This window comes from Staurois parvus, unplaced genomic scaffold (assembly GCF_062004578.1).
Source record: "Staurois parvus isolate SC_StPar_1 unplaced genomic scaffold, SC_StPar_1.0 ptg000262l, whole genome shotgun sequence".
Lineage (NCBI taxonomy): Eukaryota > Metazoa > Chordata > Amphibia > Anura > Ranidae > Staurois > Staurois parvus.
Genome location: NW_028318058.1, coordinates 4,382,513 through 4,410,381, shown reverse-complemented (window position 1 = coordinate 4,410,381; position 27,869 = coordinate 4,382,513). Strand labels below are relative to the sequence as shown.

The following is a 27,869-nucleotide window of genomic DNA, read 5'->3' as shown; positions in this document are numbered from 1 at the left end:
TACTGTCTGCCCTTATGTTGGAAAGTGCTGCACAAACTGTTGGCACTGCATACATCATGTATAATAATAATAATAATTTCACACGTACTCGTATATTTTAGTTCCATATATGAACCCTTATTTTTTGGCCTTTACACTGAAACATTATGTTAGCAAACACAACATATATTGTTCACCTTGTAGATCAGTAGCAAAATTATATTTGAACATGCCATGCACATCCTGTTGGATGAATTCATGGCTATTTAAAAATATTCTGCTTTGCATAGTACATTGTGTGTACTGTTGTATTTGCAAACAAAGTAGGAAGATATATTGATTTTGGTAAAATACTTCCTTTGGCTGCGCAGTCATAAAAGGAAAATTGATTGGCTATTGCTTTCCATCATAGCACAAAATGTCATTGCTTGACTAACAGTATAGCAGGTATGCATGTTATATGTACTAAAGGAGAAGTAGGGCCACAGCTCTTTTGGCCCTATGTCTCCTATGGAGCACAGGAGCGCACTTTATTCTGCACTCCTATGACCCTTTTTCAGCCAACAGTGGGCAAAAGCCCACTGGTGGGTTACGGCACAGAGCCGGTCCGGGCTCTGTAAGGATCCTGACCATATTTTCAGGTTCCACCCAGAAGCCTGACTGGCAGCTGGCTCAGCCTCTCAGCATGCTGCTGAGAGCCTGAGCCCGCCACTTACACAACCTGTACAGCCTAGCGCTCCAGTGAACACTGGAAGGGCAGAGCAGAGAGGTGAAGACTATAAAAGGATATACGAGCGCTGGGTAGTAAATGTTATAAGCAGCTAGCATAAAGGTGAAACCCCTGAACTTTCTGTACAAAACGAAACAACAAATGCAGCGCTAAGGTACTGTATAATATATGATGAAAAGTAATGATGAAAATTTTGTACATGCGCTGTGGAGCGCTCTGATGTGTAAAGATACATAAAACGTCTTAGGAATGACATTTAAAGTGCAAAAGTAACATATAGAATAAAACACCAAAAAACAAACTATCAAAGTCCAGATATGAAAAATAAAGTGAATTCCGTGACTCCAGTGATTGTAAATGAGTATACATTGCACTAACCAGATAGCGCAAAATAATGCGCATTTGAGTAATCAGACCACTAATGTACGGAATTTTCATCATTACTTTTCATCATATATTATACAGTACCTTAGCGCTGCATTTGTTGTTTAGTAGAGTGGTGAAGACTGACAATCACTGGCTCTTTGAAGAATAAAGACCGTGAACTGAGCGATCAGGGGTGTTTGATTGCTCAGTTATCGGTCTTAGAAGCAGAGGAGACAAATGCAACAATGAACCAATGCTACATCCACCTAGGTGAGTATGTTTTTTTTTTTAAATCCCAAGCTTCTTTTTGAATTTAAGTCTTACGTCAAGCTGAATAACAAGTAAAGAATACGGTAACCAGTCACAATTTTACTCCACAGCTGAGATTACAACACTACCCAATTTTAAAATCTTAATTTTAAGATATGTCCTATGCTGTCAACACCAGCAAAATCATCTGTTAATTCAAAGTGCAAGTCAAGCCAAAAACTTTTTTTTTCATTTTGGAGGGGATGGGGGAATGATAAGAACATCTGTAGGCTTTTTACTGCTTTCCAGGGGTCCGTTGGAGGGATTTCCTCTCACTTGCTGTTATGCTGATAGTGGTTTCACTAAACAGGAAGAGAGGGAAACTCAATTCTAAAACTTATGGTAGATACACTGTATATCTAAAATTTGTATATAGCTGTTTTCCTGTAGTCACGCATTCATTTGAATGACAAATCAATTGCTCCCAAAATAATTTTGATTGCATGTTTTATTTATTTCATTTTTATTTTTCCTTTACAGGTGCTGTATAATATTTTCATTTCATTCACACAAATGCACACCTATGAAAGCATTGAACCCATAGATATTTTTGCAGGCATCGGACGTTTCTTCATGGTTGGAATTGGTGGTGTGTTTATCGGAATTATATTTGGCTTCTTCTCTGCTTTTATCACACGATTCACCAAGAACATAACTTCTATTGAACCCCTTCTTGTTTTCATGTTCAGCTACTTGTCATACCTGTCTGCTGAGGCCTTCTACCTCTCTGGAATCTTGGCGTAAGTACCACTAAGCAGTTTTTATTATGTTGTAAATACAGTTAATTTCCTTTTAAATGTTCCACAGTAAAAATTGCTGTTTGTCTCAACAACATGTTTGATGGTGAAGAAAGATACAGTTTTTTATCAAATGTTTGTTTCATCTAAAGGGAGTATTCAGTTTTTATTTTTTTTATTTATTAGCTTTCACATTTTTCTGGATAAAGGGCACTAAGCAACTGCTACAGTTTCTTATCATTGAACAGATGTTTTATTCATATAACCAATAAATGCAACAACCACAACAACAAACATAACCATATATGTATATGCACAAGGCTGAAAAGATCTAATAATTTAACCACATTTTTTAAAGAGGCTGGGACTTTAGCCATGTGTTGTGTACCGTGTGGTTGCATCATCAAGTGCAATTAGACATCTAGTATTAAAAACTGCAGGGTTGGTGTTCATGCATTCAGTAAAAAAAAAAACAAGTCACAATAGTCATTAATGCATCCTTGATGCCTTGTTATCCACAATAAGAGAAGCTGCACATAAAGTGGATGGTTCATATCTGGGGAAGAGACTTTAGCCCTTGAGTAAGCAAAAAAAGTGGACCAGTGAAGCACTTTCAAGAAACCAGGTGTAGAAAATAAAAATGGATGAGTTCCAAAGAACACAAAGGGCTCTGTGTATAAAAAAATTGTATTGCAAACCTTTCAGCATTCACTCCAAAGTCACAAATAATTTGTAATTTCAATCTGTATTTGTTTGCATTCACTGAGTGAATGTAACATTCCTAACATTCAATCCTAAAAGAAAAAATCTTGAAGAACATTTGACCAGAAGAGTTACAAAAACATTCAGCCAATAGGGAAAATAGCCTGACACTAGGCCAGAAAAGAAATCATGTAACTGTATGCAAAGTGTATGGACATTCCTGTGCAAACAGCCGAAAGAATAGGTATTCGGCAGGGCGAACCTCCAGCTGCACTGTAAAGTGAAACATTCATTAGTAGTAGTACTACCACTGCTAAATGTGACAGCTTACTGCACAGGGCTGCTGGTTGTTAGGGAACTGGCACCTGCTGGCTTCCAAACAAACATTGACTCCTCCATGGGCAGCACAGTGGCTAAATGGTTAGCACTTCCACCTGGCAGTACTAGGGTCGTTGGTTCGAATACCAGCCATGGCGCCACCTGCCTGGAGTTTGTATGTTCTCCCTGTGTCTGCATGGGTTTCCTCCGGGTATTCCGGTTTCCTCCAACACTCAAAAGACATGCTGGTAGGTGAATTGGATCCTGTCTAAATTGGCCCTAGTATGTGTATGTATTAATGTGAGTTAGGGACCTTAGATTGTACGCCCCTTGAGGGTTAGGGACTGATGTGAATGTACAATATAAATGTAAAGCGCTGCGCAAATTGACGGCGCTATATAAGTACCATAAATAAATAAATCCCCGCACAGCACATTCAGCTGTAAGTTGTCAGGTAAATGTGAACAAAGGGGTAGGAATAGTGAAACAATGGCATGGGGTCCTTTCAAAAATTTACACAAGGTTTTGTACAGATTATAAGGGACACCCCTCCAAAAAATGGAGTGGGGTCCCTTTGACATCACTGACCAATATGGTCCATTATTTGACATTGTGCCCAGCAGTGCCATCCACAAGTGCTCAGCAGTGCCACCCACCTGTGCCCAGCAGTGCCACCCCCCTGTGCCCAGCAGTGCCTAGTAGTGCCACCCACATGTGCCCAGCAGTGCCACCCACCAGTGCTCATCAGTGCTGCCCATCAGTGCCGCCCATCAGTGCCCAACAGTGCCGCCAGTCAGTGCCGTCAGTCAGTGCCACCCATCAGTGCCCATCAGTGCTGCCTATCAGTGCCCATCCTTGTTGCATGTCAGTGCAGCATCATCAGTGCCAGCTCATCAGTACCGTCTATCATTGCTGCCTATAATTGTTGCCTATCAGTGCCCATCAGTGCTACCTAACAGTGCCCATCAGTGCTACCTATCAGTGCCCATAAGTGCTGCCTATCAGTGCAGCCTCTTCAACACACATCAGTGAAGGAGAAAAATTACCTGTTTGCAAAATTTGACAATAGAAACAAAGAAAACATTTTTTTTTTAATTTTTGCTCTTTTTTTTATAGCACAAAAAATAAAACACCCAGCGGCGAGTAAATATCACCAAAAGAAAACTCTATTTGTGTGCAAACATTTTAACAATTTCATATGGGTACAGTGTTGCATGACTGCGCAATTGTCATTCAAAGTGCGACAGCGCTGAAAGCTGAAAATTGGCCTGGGCAGGAAGTGGGTATAAATGCTCATTAGGCAAGTGGTAAATCTCTTCTCAAAAGAGAATCAATTCAGTTCCTCTAATCTTTCCTCATAGCTGAGCTCCTCCATGCCTCTTATCAGTTTGGTTGCCCTTCTCTGTACTTTCTCCAGTTCCCCAATGTTTTTTTTGTGAATTGGTGCCCAAAACTGAACTGCATATTCCAGATGAGGTGTTACTAATGATTTGTACAGGGGTAATATGATATCTCTCTCTCTGGAGTCTATACCTCTTTTAATACAAGAGAGGATTTTGCTCGCCTTAGAAACCGCAGCTTGGCATTGCATGCCATTATTAAGCTTGTGATCTACCAGAACTCCCAGATCCTTCTCCACCATTGATTCCCCCAGTTGTACCCCCCTAGTATGTATGATGCATGCATATTCTTAGCCCCCAAGTGCATAACCTTACATTTATCAATATTAAACCTCATTTGCCACATACAGTTGTGTCCAAAATTATTCAACCCCCAATGCTGTAAAGGGGTTTAGGGACTATAGTGTACATTTGGAATTGTATTCAGAATCAAATCCTACAAGGACGTTGTAACTACCCAAATGCAACTAAAATGACATCAATTGTTTATGTAATACAGTAGTAAATGGTTCTTATGTGGTTTCTTCATTGCCACAATTATTCAACCCCTTAAAGACTACCACTCTGAAGAACAGAGGTTCATACAGGTGCTTTCCATCAGGTATTGAAAACACCTGTGGATGTCACCGAGCAGCAATCAAGCATAATAAGCACCAATTAGGCAGCTTTAAAATGACTGTGATACTCAGCTCCTTCTAGACATTTACTGGTGTGGTTACAAACATGGTGAAGGCAAGAGAATGGTCCAGGAAGACAAGAGAAGAGGTGATTTCTCTTCACAGGAAGGGCAATGGCTATAAGAAGATTGCAAAGATGTTAAACATACCAAGAGACACCTTAGGAAGCATCATTCGCAAATTCAAGGCAAAGGGCACTGTTGAAACGCTACCTGGTCGTGGCAGAAAGAAGATGCTGACTTCGACTGCTGTGCGCTACCTGAAGCGTAGAGTGGAGAGAAGTCCCCGTGTGACTGCTGAGGAACTGAGAAAAGATTTGTCAGATGTGGGTACAGAAGTTTCAGCCCAGACAATAAGACGCACACTGCGTAATGAAGGCCTCCGTGCCAGAACTCCCAGGCGTACCCCCTTGCTGTCTCCAAAGAATAAGAAGAGTCGACTGCAGTATGCCAAAAGCCATGTGGACAAACCACAAAAGTTGTGGGATAGTGTTCTGTGGACTGATGAAACAAAATTAGAACTGTTTGGGCCCATGGATCAACGCTATGTTTGGAGGAGGAAGAACAAGGCCTATGATGAAAAGAACACCTTGCCTACTGTGAAGCATGGTGGAGGGTCAATCATGCTTTGGGGCTGTTTTGCTTCTGCAGGTACAGGGAAGCTTCAGCGTGTGCAAGGTACCATGAATTCTCTTCAGTACCAGGAGATATTGGATGGAAACGTGATGCAGTCCGTCACACACCTGAGGCTTGGGAGACGTTGGACCTTTCAACAGGACAATGATCCCAAGCATACCTCCAAGTCCACTAGAGCATGGTTGCAGAGGAAAGGCTGGAACATTTTGGAGTGGCCATCGCAGTCACCAGACTTAAATCCGATTGAGAACCTCTGGTGGGACTTAAAGAAAGCAGTTGCAGTGCGCAAGCCTAAGAATGTGACTGAACTGGAGGCCTTTGCCCATGAAGAATGGGCGAAGATACCCGTAGATCGCTGCAAGACACTTGTGTCAAGCTATGCTTCACGTTTAAAAGCTGTTATAACTGTAAAAGGATGCTGTACTAAGTACTAAGATTGAATGTCACTTGGGGGTTGAATAAAACTGATAATGCTGTGAGCACAGAAAAGACATTTGTGGTTATTTCATTATAACTGTTATGTTATATTTGTCTGACCTACAAGTGCCTCTTTAATGTAAATGTAAGCAAGATGACTGAATGATCAAAAGCAATGTCAAACTGGCCAAAACACTCAATTTCAGTGGGGGTTGAATAATTTTGGACACAACTGTAGTTGCCCAATTAAACAGTGCATTGAGGTCAGCTTGTAAGTTGGAGACATCCTGTGAGGACGTTATTCCACTGCACAGCTTGGTGTCATCTGCAAAGACAGAAATGTTCATAAATCAGATACGTCTTTCCCTTTTTCTTCTGCATGAACCCATGGTATTTTGCTTCTATGATTTTACATTTGGTCATTGAATCCTTCCATAGTAACATCTGATAAATCTATTTTTAAAAATGTAACCCAACAAGAAAATGTAAATATCACTCCATAAAAACAGCAACTTGTCCAAGTTTGTTTCACACATATCTAGGTTAACAAATCAATATTTTAGTATATAGACACAGGTCCCTTACATTTTCCATATGGAGTAATTATCTTTGTGTGTTCACCAGTATGACAGCTTGTGCAATGACTATGAAGAAATATGTGGAAGAAAATATTTCCAAGAATTCAAGCACAACTATTAAATATTTTATGAAGATGTTGAGCAGCGTGAGCGAGACTCTCATATTTATCTTCATGGGTGTTACCACAGTTGGAAAAAACCATGAATGGAACTGGGCTTTTGTCAGCTTCACTTTACTCTTTTGTCTGATATGGCGAACACTAAGTAAGATTTTTATATGTTTAACTCTTTATTATCCGTGCTCAGCTTAAAAATAGCAGCCCGATATGTCCTAGGTGAAAAAGGTTGATGGAATTGTATCATTCATAACTATTGACATAAATTAACGTTTGTACGTTTCAGTAATTCATATCAAAAGGGTTTATTTTCTAAGATGTTTGTATTGTTACACTTTAAATGGATATCTAACCTAATAATATTTTTTTTTCATGAAAATGGTTAAATTCTCAAACATATCTGCCACATAGGTATAGGATCATATATTTTCCTCCTGGAAAAATATTTACTGTAGAAAAGTCCTCATCACTTGATCCATCTGATCAGCACAGTAAACATAATTAAACTATTTCTAACACATAGATTAAAAACAAAGTTGTGTTATATATGTTTGCAAAATGTGAAGTTATACTGCTGCTCCAAGCCGGAAAAAAGTGTATCTGCAGAGCTCCTCTAAGTGTATCTGCAGAATAGAGGAGCTCTGCAGATACACTTTTTGCCGGCTTGGAATTATTCTTATTTTCATCCTACTTCTTCTTCTTCTTCTTCTTCTTCATCCTCATCCTCATCCTCAGAAGAAGAAGAAGAGGATGAGGATGAAGAAGAAGAAGAAGAAGAAGAAGTAGGATGAAAATAAGAATAATTCCAAGCCGGCAAAAAGTGTATCTGCAGAGCTCCTGTAAGTGTATCTGCAGAATAGAGGAGCTCTGCAGATACACTTTTTGCCGGCTTGGAATTATTCTTATTTTCATCCTACTTCTTCTTCTTCTTCTTCCTCTTCATCCTCATCCTCATCCTCTTCTTCTTCTTCTGAGGATGAGGATGAAGAAGAAGAAGAAGAAGTAGGATGAAAATAAGAATAATTCCAAGCCGGCAAAAAGTGTATCTGCAGAGCTCCTCTATTCTGCAGATACACTTAGAGGAGCTCTGCAGATACACTTTTTTCCGGCTTGGAATTATTCTTATTTTCATCCTACTTCTTCTTCTTGTCACAGAACTGTCAGAAATAGGCTATTTCTGACAGTTCTGGGACATTCACTCCATACAGCGGTTGAAACATTGTATCTATTTGTTTCCATAAATGGATCCATTTATGGAAACAAATAGATACAATGTTTCAACCGCTGTATGGAGTGAATGTCACAGAACTGTCAGAAATAGGCTATTTCTGACAGTTCTGGGACATTCCCTCCATACAGCGGTTGAAACCGCTGTATGGAGTGAATGTCACAGAACTGTCAGAAATAGGCTATTTCTGACAGTTCTGTGACATTCCCTCCATACAGCGGTTTCAACCGCTGTATGGAGTGAATGTCACAGAACTGTCAGAAATAGCCTAAGAAATAGCGGAGCTCTGCAGATACACTTTTTGCCGGCTTGGAATTCTCCTTCTTCTCATCCTTCTTCTTCTTCTCATCCTTCTTCTTCTTCTCATCCTTCTCCTTCTTCTCATCCTTCTCCTTCTTCTCATCCTTCTTCTTCTCATCCTTCTCCTTCTTCTCATCCTTCTTCTCATCCTTCTCCTTCTTCTCATCCTTCTTCTCATCCTTCTTCTCATCCTTCTCCTTCTTCTCATCCTTCTCCTTCTTCTCATCCTTCTCCTTCTCCTTCTTCTCATCCTTCTCCTTCTCCTTCTTCTCATCCTTCTCCATCTTCTCATCCTTCTCCTTCTCCTTCTTCTCATCCTTCTCCTTCTCCTTCTCCTTCTCCTTCTTCTCATCCTTCTCCTTCTTCTCATCCTTCTCCTTCTCCTTCTTCTCATCCTTCTCCTTCTCCTTCTTCTCATCCTTCTCCTTCTCCTTCTTCTCATCCTTCTCCTTCTCCTTCTTCTCATCCTTCTCCTTCTCCTTCTTCTCATCCTTCTCCTTCTTCTCATCCTTCTCCTTCTCCTTCTTCTCATCCTTCTCCTTCTCCTTCTTCTCATCCTTCTCCTTCTCCATCTTCTCATCCTTCTCCTTCTCCTTCTTCTCATCCTTCTCCTTCTCCTTCTCCTTCTCCTCCTTCTCCTTCTCCTTCTTCTCATCCTTCTCCTTCTTCTCATCCTTCTCCTTCTCCTTCTTCTCATCCTTCTCCTTCCTCTGCTTCTCATCCTTCTCCTTCTCCTGCTTCTCATCCTTCTCCTTCTCCTTCTTCTCATCCTTCTCCTTCCTCATCTCCAAGGGCATTTAAATTAAAGGTACAGTGTTCTGCACTAATTTAAAGGCTCTCTGAAGCCTAGAAACCCTTTTTATAAGTTAACTTCGTAGCGAATAAATTCGCATCGAATCGAATTTCTTCCTGAAATTCGGCGAATCAGCCGAATCGAATTTTTGAATAATTTGCTCATCTCTAGTAACAAGTGCTAAAATATAGCATGATTTAGAAAAAAAAATGCAAGAAATGCCATATTTACATAAATAAAATGCGGTATTACCTTTTAAAAGTCAGACAATAAGATATAGGGGGAACTATGGGGTTGATTTATTAAAGGGAAATAGACTTCATGTCGCAAGGGAAATTTCACTTTTCAAGGGAATTTTCTTTAAAGTTTAGTGAATGTGGTGAAATTTTACTTGATAAAGAATAACCAATCACATGCAAGAAAAATAAAAATACAGCGTTTCCACTTGCTCGTGATTGGATATTGGATTCTGCAAAGCGTCATCTTTTTCACTAAGCTTTGATAAAAACTCCCTTGCAAATTGCACCTTTCCTTGCGAAATGAATAGACACTTTGTCTTTAGTAAATCAACCTCTATGTCACAATAAAGCACATAATGCAAACCATAGAACTCCCTATGAATTAAAGCGGAGCTCCACCCAAAAGGGGAAGTTCCACTTTAAGCCTTTGTCTTCCACTCCCTGTTAAGGATTGGCACCTTTGGGGAGCGAGGGTGGAGGAGGTACCCAAATTTAACAGCTACACGCTCCCACTTCCGCTGAGATCACATCGCAATCGGAAGCAGAAGTTGTCCTCCCCCTTCCCTCCCTGTAGTCTTCTGGGACATGTGACAGGTCTCAGAAGACTACAGGACCATTCACAGCTGGATGTCCACACTGAAGAAGCCGGCGCCAAGGAGACAGGACGGTCGGTCAACCCGGCCATTGTGAGGATACCGTGGGATTGTGGGACAGGTGAGTATCCATTTTTTTTAAAGTCAGCAGATACAGTTTTTGTAGCTGCTGACTTTTATTTTTTTTAATTCTGACTGTACCTCACCTTTAACTCCAGTGATATTAATGGTTACTACATAGCTACATTGTAAGATCCTCACTATAAAAACAAATATTGGGAATTTCTTAAAGTGGTTGCAAAGATGCATGTATATGGATGAAGGTAAAAAACCTGTGTGCAGCAGATACCCCAGCCCCCCTTATGCTTACCTGAGCCCCATCTCAATCCAGTGATGTGCATGAGAGCCTCGGGATCTCCCTGATCTCTCTCTCCTCATTGGCTAAGATAGCAGCAGAAGCCATTGGCTCTTGCTACTGTCAATCACAGCCAGTAAGCCAGTGAAGAGAGAGAGCAGGGGGCAGGGCCTAGCCACAGCTGTATGTCAATAGACACACTGAACTGCGGCTCGGGAACAAGCCTGCATGGTGCAAGCTGCTTGCTGTAGGGGCACTTGGCAGGAAGGAGGGGACAGGCTTGCAAGTGGGGGCCCAAGAGGAGGATTGGGGCTGCTTTGTGCAAAACCACTGCACAGAGCAGGTAAGTATGACATGTTTGGTTTAAAAAAAAATTCCTTTACATTCGCTTTATAGAAGATTTATCATTACAAATTTTTTACTCTATTCTAACCTGCATGTGACAAAGTACATGTAGAACTTTAAACCACATAGTTAGGTGCTTCTTAAATGTAGTTCCCTCCTTGTGTGGCAAATCCGACAATGAATATGAAGGAGATAACTTACTGCAGCATGTCTCAGCTTTGACACTCTCAAGATGAGACAAAGTCTAAAAACTGACTTCTGACTCCCTTTTAGATGTGTTCTACTCAAGCAGAATTATGCTGACCAGAACCAAATTTACCAATCTTTGGCTGCTAGGACAGGACATCTAAGCAGTTTCCTATCTTCAACTCCCTCAGCCCAGTTACTTACCATCTCTCTGAAGTGGGGGAATACCACAAGTGCTTCCTCAAAGTTGAATTTCCTTCTTTTTCTTAAGTAGGTCTGCACCTTGTAGCAATCTTCCACATGGCAGGGCTCCTCAAACACACAACTCTTGGGCTAAAACCCAAGGGTTGCAGAAATTAGCACACCATTCCCATGGGGTGGAACCTAGGAAACCAAAAACACTCTGGAAAGGTGTCCTTAAAAATATATCATCTCTCTAGCTTAAGAGAGGCTCCTTGGTGGATGGATCTACTTATAAATATTAGTACAAAAAGAAGGTAGACATTACAGCTACAATACAATTTGGCACAAGAGGAAACAGAGTGCTTGTTACAATCTAAGAACAAAGGTTGAGTGATACAAAAGGTGATAGCTGTGGGGGATGAGCTGATGGAGGAAATAAAAAGCAGTTTACTAGGTAGAAGCAGGATAGGCTTCTTTAAAGAGAAAGGTTTTCAGGGATCATCTAAAGGTGGATAGATTAGGAGATAGTCTGACAGATTGGGGTAGGGAGTTCCATAGGATGGGAGAAGCTCGGGAGAAGACCTGGAGGTGAGCATGGGAGGAGGTTACACAGGAACAAGAGAACAGAAGGTCTTGGGAGGATCAAAGAGAGCGGTTTGGTTGATATTTTGAGACCAGGTTGGTGATGTAGCTGGGGGCAGAGTTGTGCATGGCTTTGTAAGTTGTTGTTAGTATTTTGAATTTTATTCATTGGGCGAATGGAAGCCAGTGGAGCAATTGGCAGAGAGGGGTAGCAGACACTGAAATGTTGGTAAGGTGGATGAGCCTGGCAGCAGCATTCATGATGGACTGGAGGGGATAGCCCATGTAAAGGTAAGCCAATGAGGAGGGAGTTACAGTTGAGGCAAGAGATAACCAGGGAGTGAATTAGAAGCTTTGTGGTATCATTGGTTAAAAAGGGTAATATTCTGGAGATGTTTCAGGGGTTGAGGCAGCATGATTTGGACAGGAACTGGATGTGGGCCTGAAAGGATAGTTCAGGATCCAGGGTTACCCCTAGTACCTGGGCACGTGGGGATGGGTTGACAGTTGTGCTATTGATCTTGATGAGAAATCAGGGCCTTAAACCTAGAAGCTGATTAGTTGCTGTGCACAGCTGAACCAGATTCTGTGTACACCCATGTTTAGTAAATCTACCCCTCACTACATAAAGCAAGGTCCCTACATATGTGTATTTTATTATTTTTAAATTATTATTTAAGATGATGATTATTATTAAGAATTATAATAATAAGTTTTATTAGTAGTAGTAGTAATAGCATCTGATAATCTTAATCTTGTGTTTCATACAATTCAGGTGTTTTACTTCTTTTTCCGTTAATAAATCGTTTCCGGACACACCCATTCACTCTTAAAGACCAACTCATCATTGCATACAGTGGTTTACGGGGAGCCAGTAGCTTTTCACTTGTATTCTTGTTGCCTGTTCTCCTATTTCCAAGAAAGAAATTGTTCATCACTTCAACAATTGTAGTTATTTACTTCACAGTGTTCATCAAGGTAAGAATGTTAACTGGGAGAAATAAGTCCTTCCATTTCTATCTTTGTCTGGCTCCCTGCCCTTAATTCCAATAAGGTTCTTAGACTCTTGGGGTTCATAATGTCTGGTATACTGTTTTCTATTGCACTTTGCTGGATATTTCTCACTGTTTTACAAAGTTACAGTCAACTTCTATATGTCTTAACTAACTGCCTGTGTTGTCAGTTTTCCTTGTTCAAAAATCTCAATAAAAAATATAATTATAACTGGGAGAAATACCGGTATATATTTTTTCAATGTGCAAATAGTTTATGTGGGTGCTATTTTTTATTGAAAAAAAAAAACAGGTTAGTAAATGTGCGTTTAAATTTAGGGACTGACTATTGGACCTTTGGTAAGATATCTGGATGTGAAAAGGATATCGAGGGAGCAAACTGTCAATCAGGAAATTCATACTCGGGTAAGTGATCTTTAATTTTGCAAGCTTTTATGCTATTAAACTCAAGTAAACATATACTGTGGAGCTAAATGTAATGTGTGATCAATTGTCTTTAGATCATATGTACTTTTTCCACTTGGAAAGATAGTATAATGCAGTTTCTTGGCATAAAACAAGTACAGATTATAGAGTAGTATGTACTGTATATAGCAAATTGGCATTGCAAAATGTATAACTTTACACATTTACAAATACTGTTTTCCATCTGGCTACTGAATCGTTTTATAAGGTCCTGGCTAGGTTAGAACCTCAGGGCTCAGTTGTGCTTACCTTGCTTTTTTGGATGGGTTTTCGAAAATATGGGATATGCCAACCTGTTACCCTCTTTTGTCCTATCTGTGTCTGTCTCAGTCTTTGTCTATTCCCTGTTCTCCCCTATATGTCTGATTCTTTTAGCAGCCCATTGTCCCTTTGTTTTACCTGTTGCATTTCTCCAGTCATTGTTTTGTTCATCCATGTTCCCTGATGCAGATGGGTACTACTATATGGATTCTAGCTTTCATTTCCTGTCTGCCAGGTTTTGATAATGAGGCAACTCAGATAACCACAGCATGGGAGTGCCTTGTAGCCCAAATCCATCACCACCATCAGGGGCTCTGGTAAAGACAAGTCACTTCTGGGTCTTGTGCTTTGATGAGTGCATTCTGCTGCCTGTTGCTAATAGGAATTTCCACTGTCACACTTTGTTTTGATTATTCTTCCTCTATTATATTTGTCTTGTCATAGGCTGGCACCTTTTAATGACCTTGGCAATAGTTAGCTGCTCTTTCTGTCCCCAAAGTCTTTACTTCTGAGTTAGCCATGCTGTTACATCTCATTAATATTATTACAATATATACACAGTTTAGTACTACAGTACTAATGCAGCTTGATATGCTGGAAAAGAATAGAGCTAGTGAAAAGTAAAGCACTTTCAATGATATGTTTCGAATTGCATATTCTGACAACTCATGATTAAAATTGTGTAACACTTCTTTAAACAGTTAATGGGTCACCTGAAGACAGGAATAGAAGACATATGTGGCCACTGGGGACACTATCAGATGAAAGAAAAGTGGGTATTTGTCCTTTTTAGAATACTTTCTGTTCTATATTTCACTGTTAAACTAAATAAACACATCAGGGTGAATAAAATAACATATTGCGATGAATTGAATTAGCAACACAGACTGATACAGAAAATCGCATCAGTCACTGATATCTGTAGTTCATATCCTGAAGACATACAGTAGGAGCAACCCTAAAGTGATATTCAGCCCTCAGTTTGTTAAGCACTTTCAGCAGCGGATTTCATGACTTATGGTGCTTACAAATGATCAGAAATTCGTATAAAAAATGTCACTTGCAAAGCGATTGTATGATAATCTGATTGTTAGTACACAGCAATCATCTGAAAAACCAGATCGTACGATTTACATTTAACCAGTACAGTTTTGTCCAAAAATACAATACAAATACATTACAATACATTACTTCCGAATTTTTATTCTGTCGTACAAGACTTTTCGTAACTTTAGTAACCTCTTCACTTTCAATATGACACTAGCATGCAAAAAAAAACAATAATAAAAGGGATGATGCATTTGCCCAATATTTTCAACGTGTATACAGAGATTTACTGGGTATGGAGCTTGTTTATCTTTTATTCCTTGTCTTTGTTCCAGTTTAAGCTGCTGCTACAACTGCTGCCCCAGGTTTCCTGTTTCAGGGTGGCTTTACTGTCTTGCAGCATCCTATGGAGCCGCCCTTGCATGTACGAACTAGCCTAGGATGGCAATGCACTCCCCTGCTCCTCCCTCCTCCTAACCTCCTCCTTCCCTTCTCCAAGCTAACAAATTAGCTTAAGACTGCACTGTCCACTGTTAACTCTTTCATGTAAAGACTGGAAGTTCAGGGAAGAAGCACTGAGAGAGCAGCTGTCAGCAGCATTGAAAGTTGTAAACTGCAAGTGATGGGGTAAAATTTTAGCAAACAGTTCACTGGGGAATGTTTATTTTAATATGCTCAATATAATAAAATAAAAATACAGAGGGTTTATAACTACTTTATTGAGTATGTAAAAACAGAAACTGGACATTCAATTTTTTCTAGTATTCAGTGACTGCTATAAATCTAAGAGGACCCCTGTGAGAAGAAACAGCTTGAACCACTTTGCAATCGGGTACACTCTTGTATTAAAAATGTAACTACATCCTATGGATGAGAGCTTGACATCACTCCTTTTTGTTTCCTAAACCTCAGCTTTGACTCATTATTATGATGGATGTCTTCACTGCCTAAAAGTGGATCAGGAGGGGGGGTGGACCAGCTCTTGATTAAGGAAGACAGTTGAACTTTGTACAGAGCATCCCAGTTTTCAGAGCTGCAGAGAGGCTCACTAGGAAAGTTAAAGTTGCATAATAATAGTTCATTAGCAATACAAATCTGACTTCAAATACATTTTAACCCTGTTTAGTTATAATGATGTACATTACGGAAATGTTCCACTGAAAATTCTCATTGATTAAAATAACTATTGTTTCCATACTGTGAGAAAAGAGGGGGGGGGGGGGGTTAGTAAAACTGGAGCACACAACAGAACCTGGAGCAACTGTCCATACTAACTAATCAGCCTCTAGTCTCAGCTTGTACATTTAAACTTTGCATAAAAAAGTTATGAGCTGATTGGTTGCCATGTACAGCTGCTCCAAATTCTGTCTGCTTTAGTCTTACTAAATTCCCCTCTGTGTATTTGAACACCTTTGCACACACTATCTACAATTATAAAATATGGTGTATGTTTTGTTCCAGATTTAAACAACTTGACAACAAATTTCTTCGAAAAGCTCTTATCCGGGAACATCAGCCTAAGTCAAGTATTGTTTCTCTGCATCAAAAGCTAGAGATTAAACAAGCCATTGAAATGACCAGGATTGGAATGAGCAGAGATACTTCCTCATCCTCTCTGCAGTAAGTGTTCTTTTATCATGTACAGCAACTATGAGTTTGGGCCCAATAAAGTTAGCCTTCTAGGTTGTGTTCTGACTAAATTTTTTAACACTACATTGTGATTTTTGTTTTATCTTTTGCAGAAAAAGAAAAACTTCAAACACATTTTCCACTGAAGAAGTAATTCACATGAAAGATATATTAACAAACAGCCTCTATGGAGTGCGCCGCAGGGTAAAGTGTATTAAATTTCATAAAATGTTAATGATTTAAATGAAATGAAATTTAAATAATAGTTCACAATAGTCATTTGGTGCAAACATAGGTGATATTATTTAACTGTGTAAATGTGTGAAAATTGCATGCAAATATTACTTTACTTATACTTTAGGCTGTGAACATGTGCTGGTGTAGTCTACAGACTTAGAATTGCTGCAAATACAGTAAGCATTACTAAATAGGATCAGCACCTGATCTTAACGTGGTTGTAAAGGAAATGTATTTATTTATTTTTTTATAAAAAAGAATGTTGCAACTTACAAGCCGACCTCAATGTACTGTTTAATTGGGAAACTATGTGGCAAATGAGGTTTAATGTTGATAAATGTAAGCTTATGCACTTGGAGGCTAAGAATATGCATGAATCATACATACTAGGGGGGGTACAACTGGGGGAATCAATGGTGGAAAAGGATCTGGGAGTTCTGGTAGATCACAAGCTTAATAATGGCATGCAATGCCAAGCTGCGGTTTCTAAAGGGAGCAAAATCCTCTCTTGTATTAGAAGAGATGTAGACTCCAGAGAGAGAGATATCATATTACCCCTGTACAAATCATTAGTAATACCGCATTTGGAATATGCAGTTCAGTTTTGGGCATCAAGTCACAAAAAGAACATTGGGGAACTGGAGAAAGTACAGAGAAGGGCAACCAAACTGATACGAGGCATGGAGGAGCTCAGCTATGAGGAAAGATTAGAGGAACTGAATTTATTCTCTCTTCAGAATTGGAGATTAAGGGGGGATATGATCAACATGTATAAATACATCAGTGGTTCATATAGTGAACTCGGTGTAGAGTTATTCACCCTGAGGTTGTCACAGAGGACAAGGAGGCACTCTTTACGTCTGGAGGAAAAGAAATGTAATCTCCAAACACGGAAAGTAAGAGCTGTTAAAATGTGGAATAGACTCCCTCAAGAGTAGGTTCTGGCCAGCTCAATGGATTGCTTTAACTTCCCTAGCAATCTGATTATGTCCATATTTCTGTGCTCAAAGCAGTAAATTTTTTTGCATGGAAATATGTAGTTTTTTTATTGTAGGCCTTTAATTTTTAGGAATAACTCACTGAAATCTGTCCGAACAAGAGTCTAGTAAACATCCCGGGTATGTTAAAATTTGAAACACGAAATCATAAATTATGATTTAATAAATAATCATAAAAAATAATAATATAACAATAATAAATTTAATTCAATAATATAATCAAACCAAAAACACTGAAATTTGAAATGTAGCGCCAAGTTTGCACATCACTGAGCAAAGTCTCAAAATCGTTTTCAGTGTCTGATGACGAATTTCCCCACGAATCATTATCACTCAATTCTGCAAGTGGTTCTAATTTACTATCGCTGTTCTCTAGAAGTCTCTAGTAGTCTAAAACTACTTTTGACCTAAAGGGATGCTTTTTGGACGCCATGGACATTTCTCTGTTTCCAGGCAGAAAGAACAGTAAAAATGCAGGCAGGGCACAGGACAAAGCACTAGGGACAAAATGTATGTGAAATGGTTTGATACAGTAATGTTTTACTATGTGATTTTAGTGAATTTAGTGAATGTCACTTTTACAACTTTCAAATTTCCCACCAGTTCCTTCCCCATACATCCTGACGTCGCAAGGAACGGAACCCAGAAGACAGATGCCGGCATCGGCTGGAGGACATTGCAGGGGACACTGCAGGAAGGACATCGCGGGAGCGAAGGACAAGGTAAGTGAAGAAGAGATCCCGGAGCAATGCTGCAAGGTATTCCCGAGTGTAGCTCGGGGTGACCGCTTGTGGTGCTGAAACTTTACCCCGAGCTACACTCGGGAATACCTCCAGGGAGGTTAAAGCTGAAGTCCACTGTTTGTTTCAAGCATGGACTTTGTCATATCTTCTCCGAAAGAATACCTAAGTCCTCAACTGTACATAGTTTCTGGTTTTGGAGTATCCCGCCTAATTCCCTCATCCCTATCCAAGTTCTCTACACATAAATAAAGAACAAAAACAACACCCCCAGACTGGTCATTGAAGAAATGTCTGAACAAGCCTTTCTGCCGGGCTGCAGGGTAACTCTTTTGGGGAAGACCTGGACAATATTCCAGCAGCTCCTATGGGAGTAGCGCTACATCAGCTTTTATGTACCTCCTTCATCTATGAGAGAAAATGGTGAGAAGAAATAAAAAGCAAGTCCAGTAGGCCTTGCCATTTCCTACATTCTAAAAAAATGTACACAGGATGTAAATATCACAGGACCAGAATTCTTTATCTGCAGAAAATAACTAGTTCATTTTAACCCAGACAAGTGGGTTGGTTGTAGCAAAAAATGAAAGTCTCACTGAGATATAAAATAGCAAGTGGCAAAGTAGTGCTCTGGATATAAACCAAGCAAACAGAATGAAATGTAAATCCATGAACCTATGATGGCTTACAGTAGGTGTCCAGCATGAGAACAACTACGTAAAAGATTAAAAGAAAATGCAGGAAAAGATTAATTCAACTGCATTTTCAGATGCTTTATTGACATGCTGAAAAGTTACCTTATAGTAATATTAAATCCAAAACCAAAAATTGATTATACTGCAGTTTACTAATCCTAGTGGCTCCATCAGTTTAATTTTTTTCCCTTCTGTTTATACCTGGTGAACAGGGGTGGACTGACAACTCATGGGGCCCCCGGGCAATAGGGGATCATGGGGCCCCTGTGTCCTTGCCCAAACTCAAAAAGCCTATGAAAAAGGTACCGGGGGCATCTGATTGGGCCCCCTGCTGACCCAGGGCCCTCGGGCACTGCCCGAGTTTCAAAATGGTCAGTCCGCCTCTGCTGGTGAACAGTCCATTAACATGCTTCCTGTATTAGGGTGCCTACACTCTGGGTGAAGGAGCACAGAGACATCTTTGGACAGCAATATTGTTAATCTGGCAGGGAGGGTAGTGATAAATGTCCCAAAAGGAAAAAAACACAGTTGCTGTAACTGTTCAACTTCAGTTTACATACACTAACAAATTGAAGTTGAACTCCAGCTAATACTTTATAACCATTTACAGCAACAGTGTTTTTTTTTTCCTTTTGGGACAAAGGTTTTATATAAATGAATAAAAGCAGACCATTGTAAGCACAGCTGTCAGTGGTAAATGGTTTGTCTCAACCTTGATTGCTACATCTGCAGGACAACGTGTTCTGTGAGTGATGTTGTCTTACAAATTTGAAACTTGTATTGCACTCAGTCTTGACTTTCTCTTTTAGACATCTTCATATGTAAAGTATAATTTACCAAAAGAAGATAATGAAAGACAAAACAGAGAAATCCTCACTCGTCGCTTCTCAAGTATGAGGAAAGGAAATAGTTTGCCATGGGGAAGACAGGTGATGGACACATAATTTTTACATATATAAATTGACCCACAATAGTCGTTTATGGTATATTATAGTAAATGCTGTTTTTGACTACTTTGTTTCTTTTCAAGTAAAATATATGTACCTCTATAATTAGATGGGTGTGACACACACTAGCAAAAACTAATCACTATCATAGGATGTACGTTTTGTGTATATATCTTTAAATTATGCAATAATGATTAGCACGACTAGCCTTGATTAGCACGACTCAACAGATGCAATGAAAATATACTTTGTCATGTAGATATTTGTAAGGGCCTCAGAAACATATATTGGAAAGATGCACACAGGGGCGGAGAGATCATTTGGAAACTCGGGCACTGCCCGAGGGCCCGGGGTCAGTAGGGGGCCCCATGAGATGCCCCTGGTACCTTTTTCATAGGCTTTTTTGAGTTTGGGCAAGGACACAGGGGCCCCATGATCCCCTATTGCCCGGGGGCCCCATGAGTTGTCAGTCCGCCCCTGGATGCACATTCTGTGTCGAGCATTGTCAAAAACGAGAACCAAAAATTGGTGTCATTCTAGGCAAGCAAACATATTTTGCATAGCCTCATAGAGTTTTTTTCAAACAAGGTTCAAAAGCACCAGTGAAAGAAAGCCTTTCATCTTCTAAATAAAGACATTACAAGTTGGGCTACTGAATAGTAGATTAACATGCAGTGACAGTTTCTCAGTAGGGATAAATTCAAATCCTGCATCATCCCCAACAATTGCTAATGCGCAGACTGGAGACAATAAACGGCCAGATTTGGCTATGTTTGCCTACCTGAACCTCATATTGGTGAAGTGGCAGGAAGAAATTTGTTTAGTGGCAGTATTATTTCTGCTACTATATAGCAACTTCCCACTTTGATGGCCATAGATGTCTTTGATTGCTGGGATGCAAGCAGCTGCACAGAATCATTGGTTGCTATGACACAGGTGTCCTAGCTGCTAAGGATCCTGAAGTCAGGCAGCATTACCAGCTGACTTGTTGGTATTCAGTTATGAGTTGAAGTGACAGTCTGTTGGTAGAAGATTATTGTGTTTATGCTAGTGGGTCCTTGGGAGTGTCATTTATCATCATCAATACTGGATCCACATCATTGCACAGTGTGATTGACAGTGGCTTAACACCATGGGACTTTATATTGGCACGTATGTAAAATTAAATCTTGTTGTGAGTGAATAACCAAGAGTACTATGTGCCCCCATCAACATGGGCCCATGGTGCCTTGCTGAGAGATGGGGGACCTGGTATGCTTTAGGAAGGGGGGAGAGAAAACTTGCTGCCCCTCTCTTTCCTGGCCAGCATGGCTGGATACTATGATAAGGATCTGGAGTGGATTTCATTTTTTTGGCCATTTTTGGTCATGATCATATTTGGCCAGTGATCTCACCCAATAACCCCTGGCCACTTTGTTTTACAGGAACAGGCTGGGGAATGTAAATGCCATCTAGAGATATTTTTTTCTTTCTAAATGTTACTTGCTTTATTACATCCTACATGTGTACCACTTCATGTGCAGATTCAAGGCATACCCCAAGCATAGTATTTAAAGGGATTGTGCATTGTTGATGTTTCACTTTAAGCCTCATTGAAAAACCTGCTCCTGCCTAACTGTATTTTTAAACATTTTATTTTTTTTGCATTGGTACATATCCCTCATGGCAGTGAATAGCTCTCCATGCTCTTTGTTTGACAATTCCTTGCCTATTAGCCTTGAAGATGGACAGAATGGAGATTTTCAAAATGTAAAATTTTTAAATATTCCATTGGACATTTACAATTGTTGTAAACCTCAGACATGGAAATGTACCAAAGCGTATCATTTTATAGTGTATACTTGTATCAATTTAAAGCACTATGTGTCATTTCTCTCTCCTTTCTCCTTTCTCTCTCCTTCTCCTTCCTGTCTTCTTCCTATGCTGTCTTCATGGGCTACTTCTATCTGCATGATTCAACACCATACAATCTTGGGTGATGGCCACATCCTCTCCAGCACACAACAGGTGATTGGACATACTCAGATGTCCATATTTCCTAATGACAGTCTGTAGAGGGGGTGTATGTCCATTCCCTCCACTCAGGTTTGACATTGCACTGAGCTCTATGTTTTATGCTGTGCAGTGTAAGAAGCCAGATCCCCACCCCCTGCCTTCTGGAGATGAGAAAAAGTATTTGATCTATGTGCTTTACATGGCTGTACAGGAGAGTCAGCTGCAGGTAAACAGGTGCAACTTATAGAGGAGGATTTGATTCATCCATGTGTATCACCTGAAGCTATTTAATTCACTGGATGTACGTAAGGGTTTACAACCAAGTTAACAAATAGAAGGTCTATTTTACTCCAAAATTAATCAATCTCGCACAGTCAAGAATCTGAGAATTACAAAAAAGGTATGAACTAAACTGTTACTAAAAGTGTTTGTAAACCCTTACATATACCCATTAAAGTTATTGGCCTCAGGTGATATACAGAGAAGAAACAAATCCTCCTACATAAGTTGTACCTGTCTGTCTACATCTGTCTGCTCCCTACATAAATTCAAAGTGCAGAATTTACACAGGATCCCTCATCTCTGAAAAGCAGAATCAGAAAGTTGAAGTTACAGTGGGCAGATCTCTGAGAGCTGATTGGAGAGAAGGGACACCCCCCCCCCCCTCCACACAGCACACAGAAACAGAGCTGAGGCTGTCAATCTGCTCGAGGTCCCTCCCCTGTCACCTTTTTTTCTATTGTTGTCAGGAAAACTTGTCAGAAGGGACTTGTGCTGATTGCAGAGGAACAAAGCAGCAGACAGAAGTAACACTTACTGCACCAGATTGAGACAAGTACATACTATAGAGGGATATGCTTTGTTCATATTTCATGTCTGAGATTTACAACCACTTTAAGTATAAGAGTAGGTAAAAGTGTCAGTTTTGCAGCTCTTTGTACTAAGCTTATTAATCCGTCAGATAAATCTGTTGCAGACTAACCTTATTAAGATAGAAAACCGCAAACAAATGTTTCTTTACAGTCCTTTATAATTTGTTTTCATTGTCCTAACTTTTATTGTGCAGACAAATGTCCGGAATGTACGCTATTTATCACTGCCCCATGACTGTTATAAAACAAGAGAAGATTATAGCTCGCAATTTTTGCAAGGTAATCTCTACAATAACAAAACATTATTAAAATTATTATGTTTGACTTTCTTATTTTTTACATAAAGCATCCTACATTTACTGCAGTTTTTCTACATATTGTGTAATTGCAAACAAATCAGGTGTGGCTCAGTCAATGAAGTTATATTTTTCATGTAGGAAACAAATGCTAGAAAATATATACAGAATAATCATGAATATTTACAAGGTGAAAAAGAGCTAATTGCAAAAAATACTGCAAAGGCTAGTGAGTAGTGAGGTGTTAATAGTTTGTGGCAAATTAAAAGGCCTTATATTGATTTTGTCCCGAAATTGGTTATTAGAGATAAGCACTATATTTTATATGTGTTTACATTCTATATATATATATATATATATATATATATATATATACTGTATATTTACAACATGCATTTTTTTTTGTTTCAGGTCAAGATAATGATTCTGATTCTGATTCTGTATTTTTGGAGACAACAGGAAACTTAACTAGGTCTGTTATGAATTTACCACTATCACCTTCACAAAATCTTACAGAAAATGAAGAAATGAGGGAAAGTGGAGCAAGGACTAGAAAAGGAACTTGGCCAATCAAGAAGAATGAGCCCCAGAAACAGCTCACTGCAAGACCAATATATCATCCAACTAAAAAGAAGCCATATTTTGATATAGTTCTTGAGGAAGATGATGACCATGTGGATAGCCATGACATCCTATAGAGATAGATTATTGCACAGAGACTTGAAATAAGTACTGTATGTTAAACATTTAAAAAATGGCAAATACTAAATTTGGAACATTGAACACAGTACTAATGTGAGCATGTGACAGAACATTGGAAGAGAGAATAATAACAAAGACATTTGCACACATGCATGCTATGTCTGCTGGCTACTTCTTTAAGTGGTCAATTTGTAAATGTTTTCACCCAAGATCACCCAGTGTTCACCCAAGATTCACACATTTAACTATTTGGATTGGAATGGAAATTTGTGACTCTTCAGTGAACATTGTTTAAATCTCTCATGAAAATGTTTATGATTAGACCCCTAAGTGTGTGCCAAGATCGCAAAGATGTCAAGCAAAAGCAGTCAATAGGTTGCAGTTGAAAACTGACACTAAACTGCTTTTAAAAATCTATTCTAATATGTATTCTTAGAGCAGAACACCAGTCAAAATTTGTATTTTCTCATGCAGTGGGGCTGTGCTCGCACTGCAGGGGTTAGCTGCCCGTTTTGCCCAGGGGCTCTGGGAAACGCTATATTTACTCTTTCTCCGATCCTCTAGAAAACAGCACTCCCCCACATCCAGCAGTGGACTGTTCCTGCTGTCCTCACATCCAGAGCCAGTCTATAAGCATGATGACGTCGGGAACAACCCATTCACAAGACCACTAGCATGCGGGGGGGAGCGGTGGGGACAGTAGGGGGCCCCATGAGATGCCCCTGGTACCTTTTGCATAGGCTTTTTTGAGTTTGGGCAAGGACACAGGGGCCCAATGATCCCCTATTGCCCGGGGGCCCCATGAGTTGTCAGTCCGCCCCTGGGTGGGGACTGGTCTTGCACTCGGAGGATTGGCGAATTAGGTAAGTATATTTCCGCTTGCCAAACCCCAATACAAAAATGAGCATTTAACCCATGCAGTGTGGACACAGTCCCCCTGTATGGGAAATTAATGTTTTTCCTGGAATTCTTCCTTAACCTTAAATAGTACCTTCTATTGCTCGCAGCCTCCTTCAAATCTCCAAATTAATTTTTTTACTGCTCTCATTTGACATCCAACATCCAGTTAGAAGGTGGCTAAATGGTTCCAATGCATGTAGGAATGTGACCACCCTCTCTTGCTTCATACTGAGATGGACTAAGGACTCTGGGACTTGTAGTTTACACAGAACAATGCCCATGACCATAACTAACTTGCACTGATCATTCCAAACAAACAGAAGTGAGGGGGAAACGAAGAGGTCCAGGAGCTCAAGAAGGCAGGATAAACACAATAAGAAATTATTTCATGGAAACTGGATTACAGAGCCATTCAGTAGTGGATGTGTATGGATTATTTTTGGAGAACAAGTATGTTGTTTACTATCACTTTATTGTCAATCTGACCTACAAGAGATACTTAAATTTCCTGACACTCATATGACCAAGAAAGCATGTGCTATGCAGCAGCACCAAACACCAAGGATAATGAAGGATGACTTAAACATTTCCAAACTGACTCATTCTGACTTTTACAAAAAGGTCTCCCAAGATTGCCTTTATCATTAATAGGCACCCCAAGCACTCCTAGAAAAATCAAAGGTATCAGATAACTACAGTGTATTTTCCGTGGGTAATACGTGATATATTTATGTACCTGCCATTGCAAAACTTGGAACTGGAATATTATTCTGTTAAAGGTTAAAAATGTATTTTGATTGTAATTAATTTATAATAAACTTTAAAACTGAATTGTTTCTTCAATGCTTCTAACTATGCGTGTAGAAGCCACCTTGATCTTCTGAAATACAGGCCTTAATCTCAGAAAGGCCAAGTAGTTTAGGGCCTAAAAAGGACACTATTACAAATCAGCAGATGAGTCCTTAATTCTTTGTCTTATCTTATATCTTTTTTATGTAAGTTTGCAGGAAAAAACCGAGGTGAAGACTGGAATGACGACACCAGGCCAGTGCTATTAATATTATACTGTATGTTGGGTTGGTGGCCCTGAATGAAGTTCAGCATTTAGATATTGATCATAGCACAACTTGCAGTTGGAAGCATCTGCTGATCATTATGTAGCTACCTGCTCCAGACTTGCAATCATAGCATCTAAAGCTGCCCATACACTATGAAATTTTCAATCGAATGCTTGTACAAAAATTCTCAGTTTAAGTAATTGACAAATGTTGTACGAAAAAACTTCAATATTTTCTTTGGTTTCAACATTTTGGAATAAATGCAATTTCCCAATCAAAAACAATATAAACAAATTTGTTCATTTAAAGAAAAAAATTTCATTCTGCTCCTAATTTTTTTGTCACTGTATTTGAAAATGAACGTCAATGTGACCCCGTTAATGATTATAGCAGCAAACAAACATTCTTAAAAAGAAAACATTGAAAAAAATTATATTAGTGTATAGTCAGCTTAAAGTGATTGTAAGGTTTTAAAAAAAAATTATTTTATTAAAACAAAAAACATGTAATACTTATCTGCTGATCCTCTCTTTCTCGGGTCCCCAGCCAGCACTCCTGACACCTCCTCTTTATCCAGTGCTCCCTTAGGAAGATGCTTCCTATGAGATGTACTCACGTGGGTTTGCTCTCGAGCCCTGCTGATGGCGTCCATAGACATAGACACCAGGGCATGGCCCCGCCCCACCCTCGTCACAGAATTTGATTGACAGCAGCGGGAGCCAATGCACAGCGCCAATGACTCCCTAGCACAGCACTGGTTTGCAGTGGGGCTCAGGAACATATAAGGGGGCTAGGTGGGATCCCAGACACAGAAGGTTTTTTCTACCTTAATGCATAGAATGCACTAAGGAAAAAAACCTTAAAGCAGAACTCCTGTCAAAATTTATATTTTCCCATGCAGTAGGGCTGTGCCCGCACTGCGTGGGTTAACTGCTTGTTTTGTCCAGGGGCTCAGGGAAAAGCTATATTTACCCTGTCTTCCGATCCTCCAGTAAATAGCGTTCCCCCACATCCAGCGGTGGACTGTTCCTGCCGTCCTCACGTCCAGAGCCAGTCTATGGGCATGATGACGTCTGGAATAGCCCATTCACAAGACCACTAGCATGGGGGGGGGGGGGCAGGAGCAGCGGGGGTTGGTCTTGCGCTCAGAGAATCAGCAGATTAGGTAAGTATTGCTCTACTTTCCAAACCCTTAGACAAAAATGAGCATTTAACTCATGCAGTGCTGGCACAGCCCCATTGCATGGGAAATTGAAAAATGTTTCCGGAATTCTTCTTTAAGGCTTTACAACCACTTTAAAGTTAGGTTATTGTGACTATGAGGAACTGCTTCCATTTCTCCATTATTAGTTCATATATACATTTTGTAAGTTCCATTGTTTGATCAATTCTGAAGTTATTGATTAGAAATCCTCCTGCGCTTCTATGGACAATTCCCCTCCTAATAAATAAGCCGCTGACACTCAAACCAATACCCTAATCAGTGTAAGAACTATATATAAATTAGTGTAGCGCTTAGGAAATAATAAAAAATACCTTAATTGTAAAACTATGTAATAAATGTGACCAGTGCTATAATTTTCACAGTGCTCTTATGCCACTAATAGCACTTAAACATAAACAAAACCATCAATATCAGAATATATAATATAATAAATGTGACAAGTGCTGTGGTCTTCTCAGTGCTCTAATACCACTGAGTCAAACATAAGACCATAAATCATTAATGATTAGTGATAGTGACACTTCAAACAATAAATAAATCAATAAATCACAGGTGACAGTGCCACTTCAACTCCATTCAATGTCCAATATTCTTATTGACATTCATCTGTTCAAAGTGTTCTTAATAGCCATGCATAGTGTGTATAGATAGTGCCACACGTGAACCAACACACTCCTTATCCACTTTGGCTGCAATGCCTGCTCACCTCCTTCCTGCGACCCCAAGGGGCCCACAAGCCTTTAGGATCAACCTGGATCCTCAAGATTCCTGGTATTGGCACCTTCCTGATATTCCTCCTATCAGGTCTCCTCCACTCCTTCACTGCTATGCCTCCCAGGCTCCTCACCACCGATGGTCTGCAAGCTCTCTCTCACAAAGACAGTGAGTGAAAAAACAGATCCTCCATTGTGTAGTATTTCCAATCAATAGGGTTTATTCATAAATCGCAATAACAGGTGACTTACATTCGATTGTACAGTAACAGTGCGTTCCTCTCTGGGTAAACTGCAACCTCTGATAGTGA

At 39.7% G+C, this 27,869-nt stretch overlaps 1 protein-coding gene across 1 annotated transcript in view; it reads left to right on the top strand.

Annotated features, from left to right (window-relative positions):
• Positions 1 to 25,393, top strand: part of LOC149459357 (sodium/hydrogen exchanger 4-like) — a 51,621-nt gene extending 26,228 nt beyond the window's left edge. Inside the window, exons 3-12 of the mRNA XM_089681248.1 lie at positions 1,865 to 2,124; positions 6,895 to 7,112; positions 12,544 to 12,746; positions 13,100 to 13,186; positions 14,209 to 14,279; positions 16,016 to 16,174; positions 16,297 to 16,387; positions 19,660 to 19,779; positions 22,859 to 22,943; positions 23,372 to 25,393. Coding sequence (XP_089537374.1) covers positions 1,865 to 2,124; positions 6,895 to 7,112; positions 12,544 to 12,746; positions 13,100 to 13,186; positions 14,209 to 14,279; positions 16,016 to 16,174; positions 16,297 to 16,387; positions 19,660 to 19,779; positions 22,859 to 22,943; positions 23,372 to 23,658 — 1,581 coding nt within the window. The 3' untranslated portion in view covers positions 23,659 to 25,393. The remainder of the gene's footprint in view (positions 1 to 1,864; positions 2,125 to 6,894; positions 7,113 to 12,543; positions 12,747 to 13,099; positions 13,187 to 14,208; positions 14,280 to 16,015; positions 16,175 to 16,296; positions 16,388 to 19,659; positions 19,780 to 22,858; positions 22,944 to 23,371) is intronic.
• Positions 25,394 to 27,869: the final 2,476 nt, after the last annotated feature.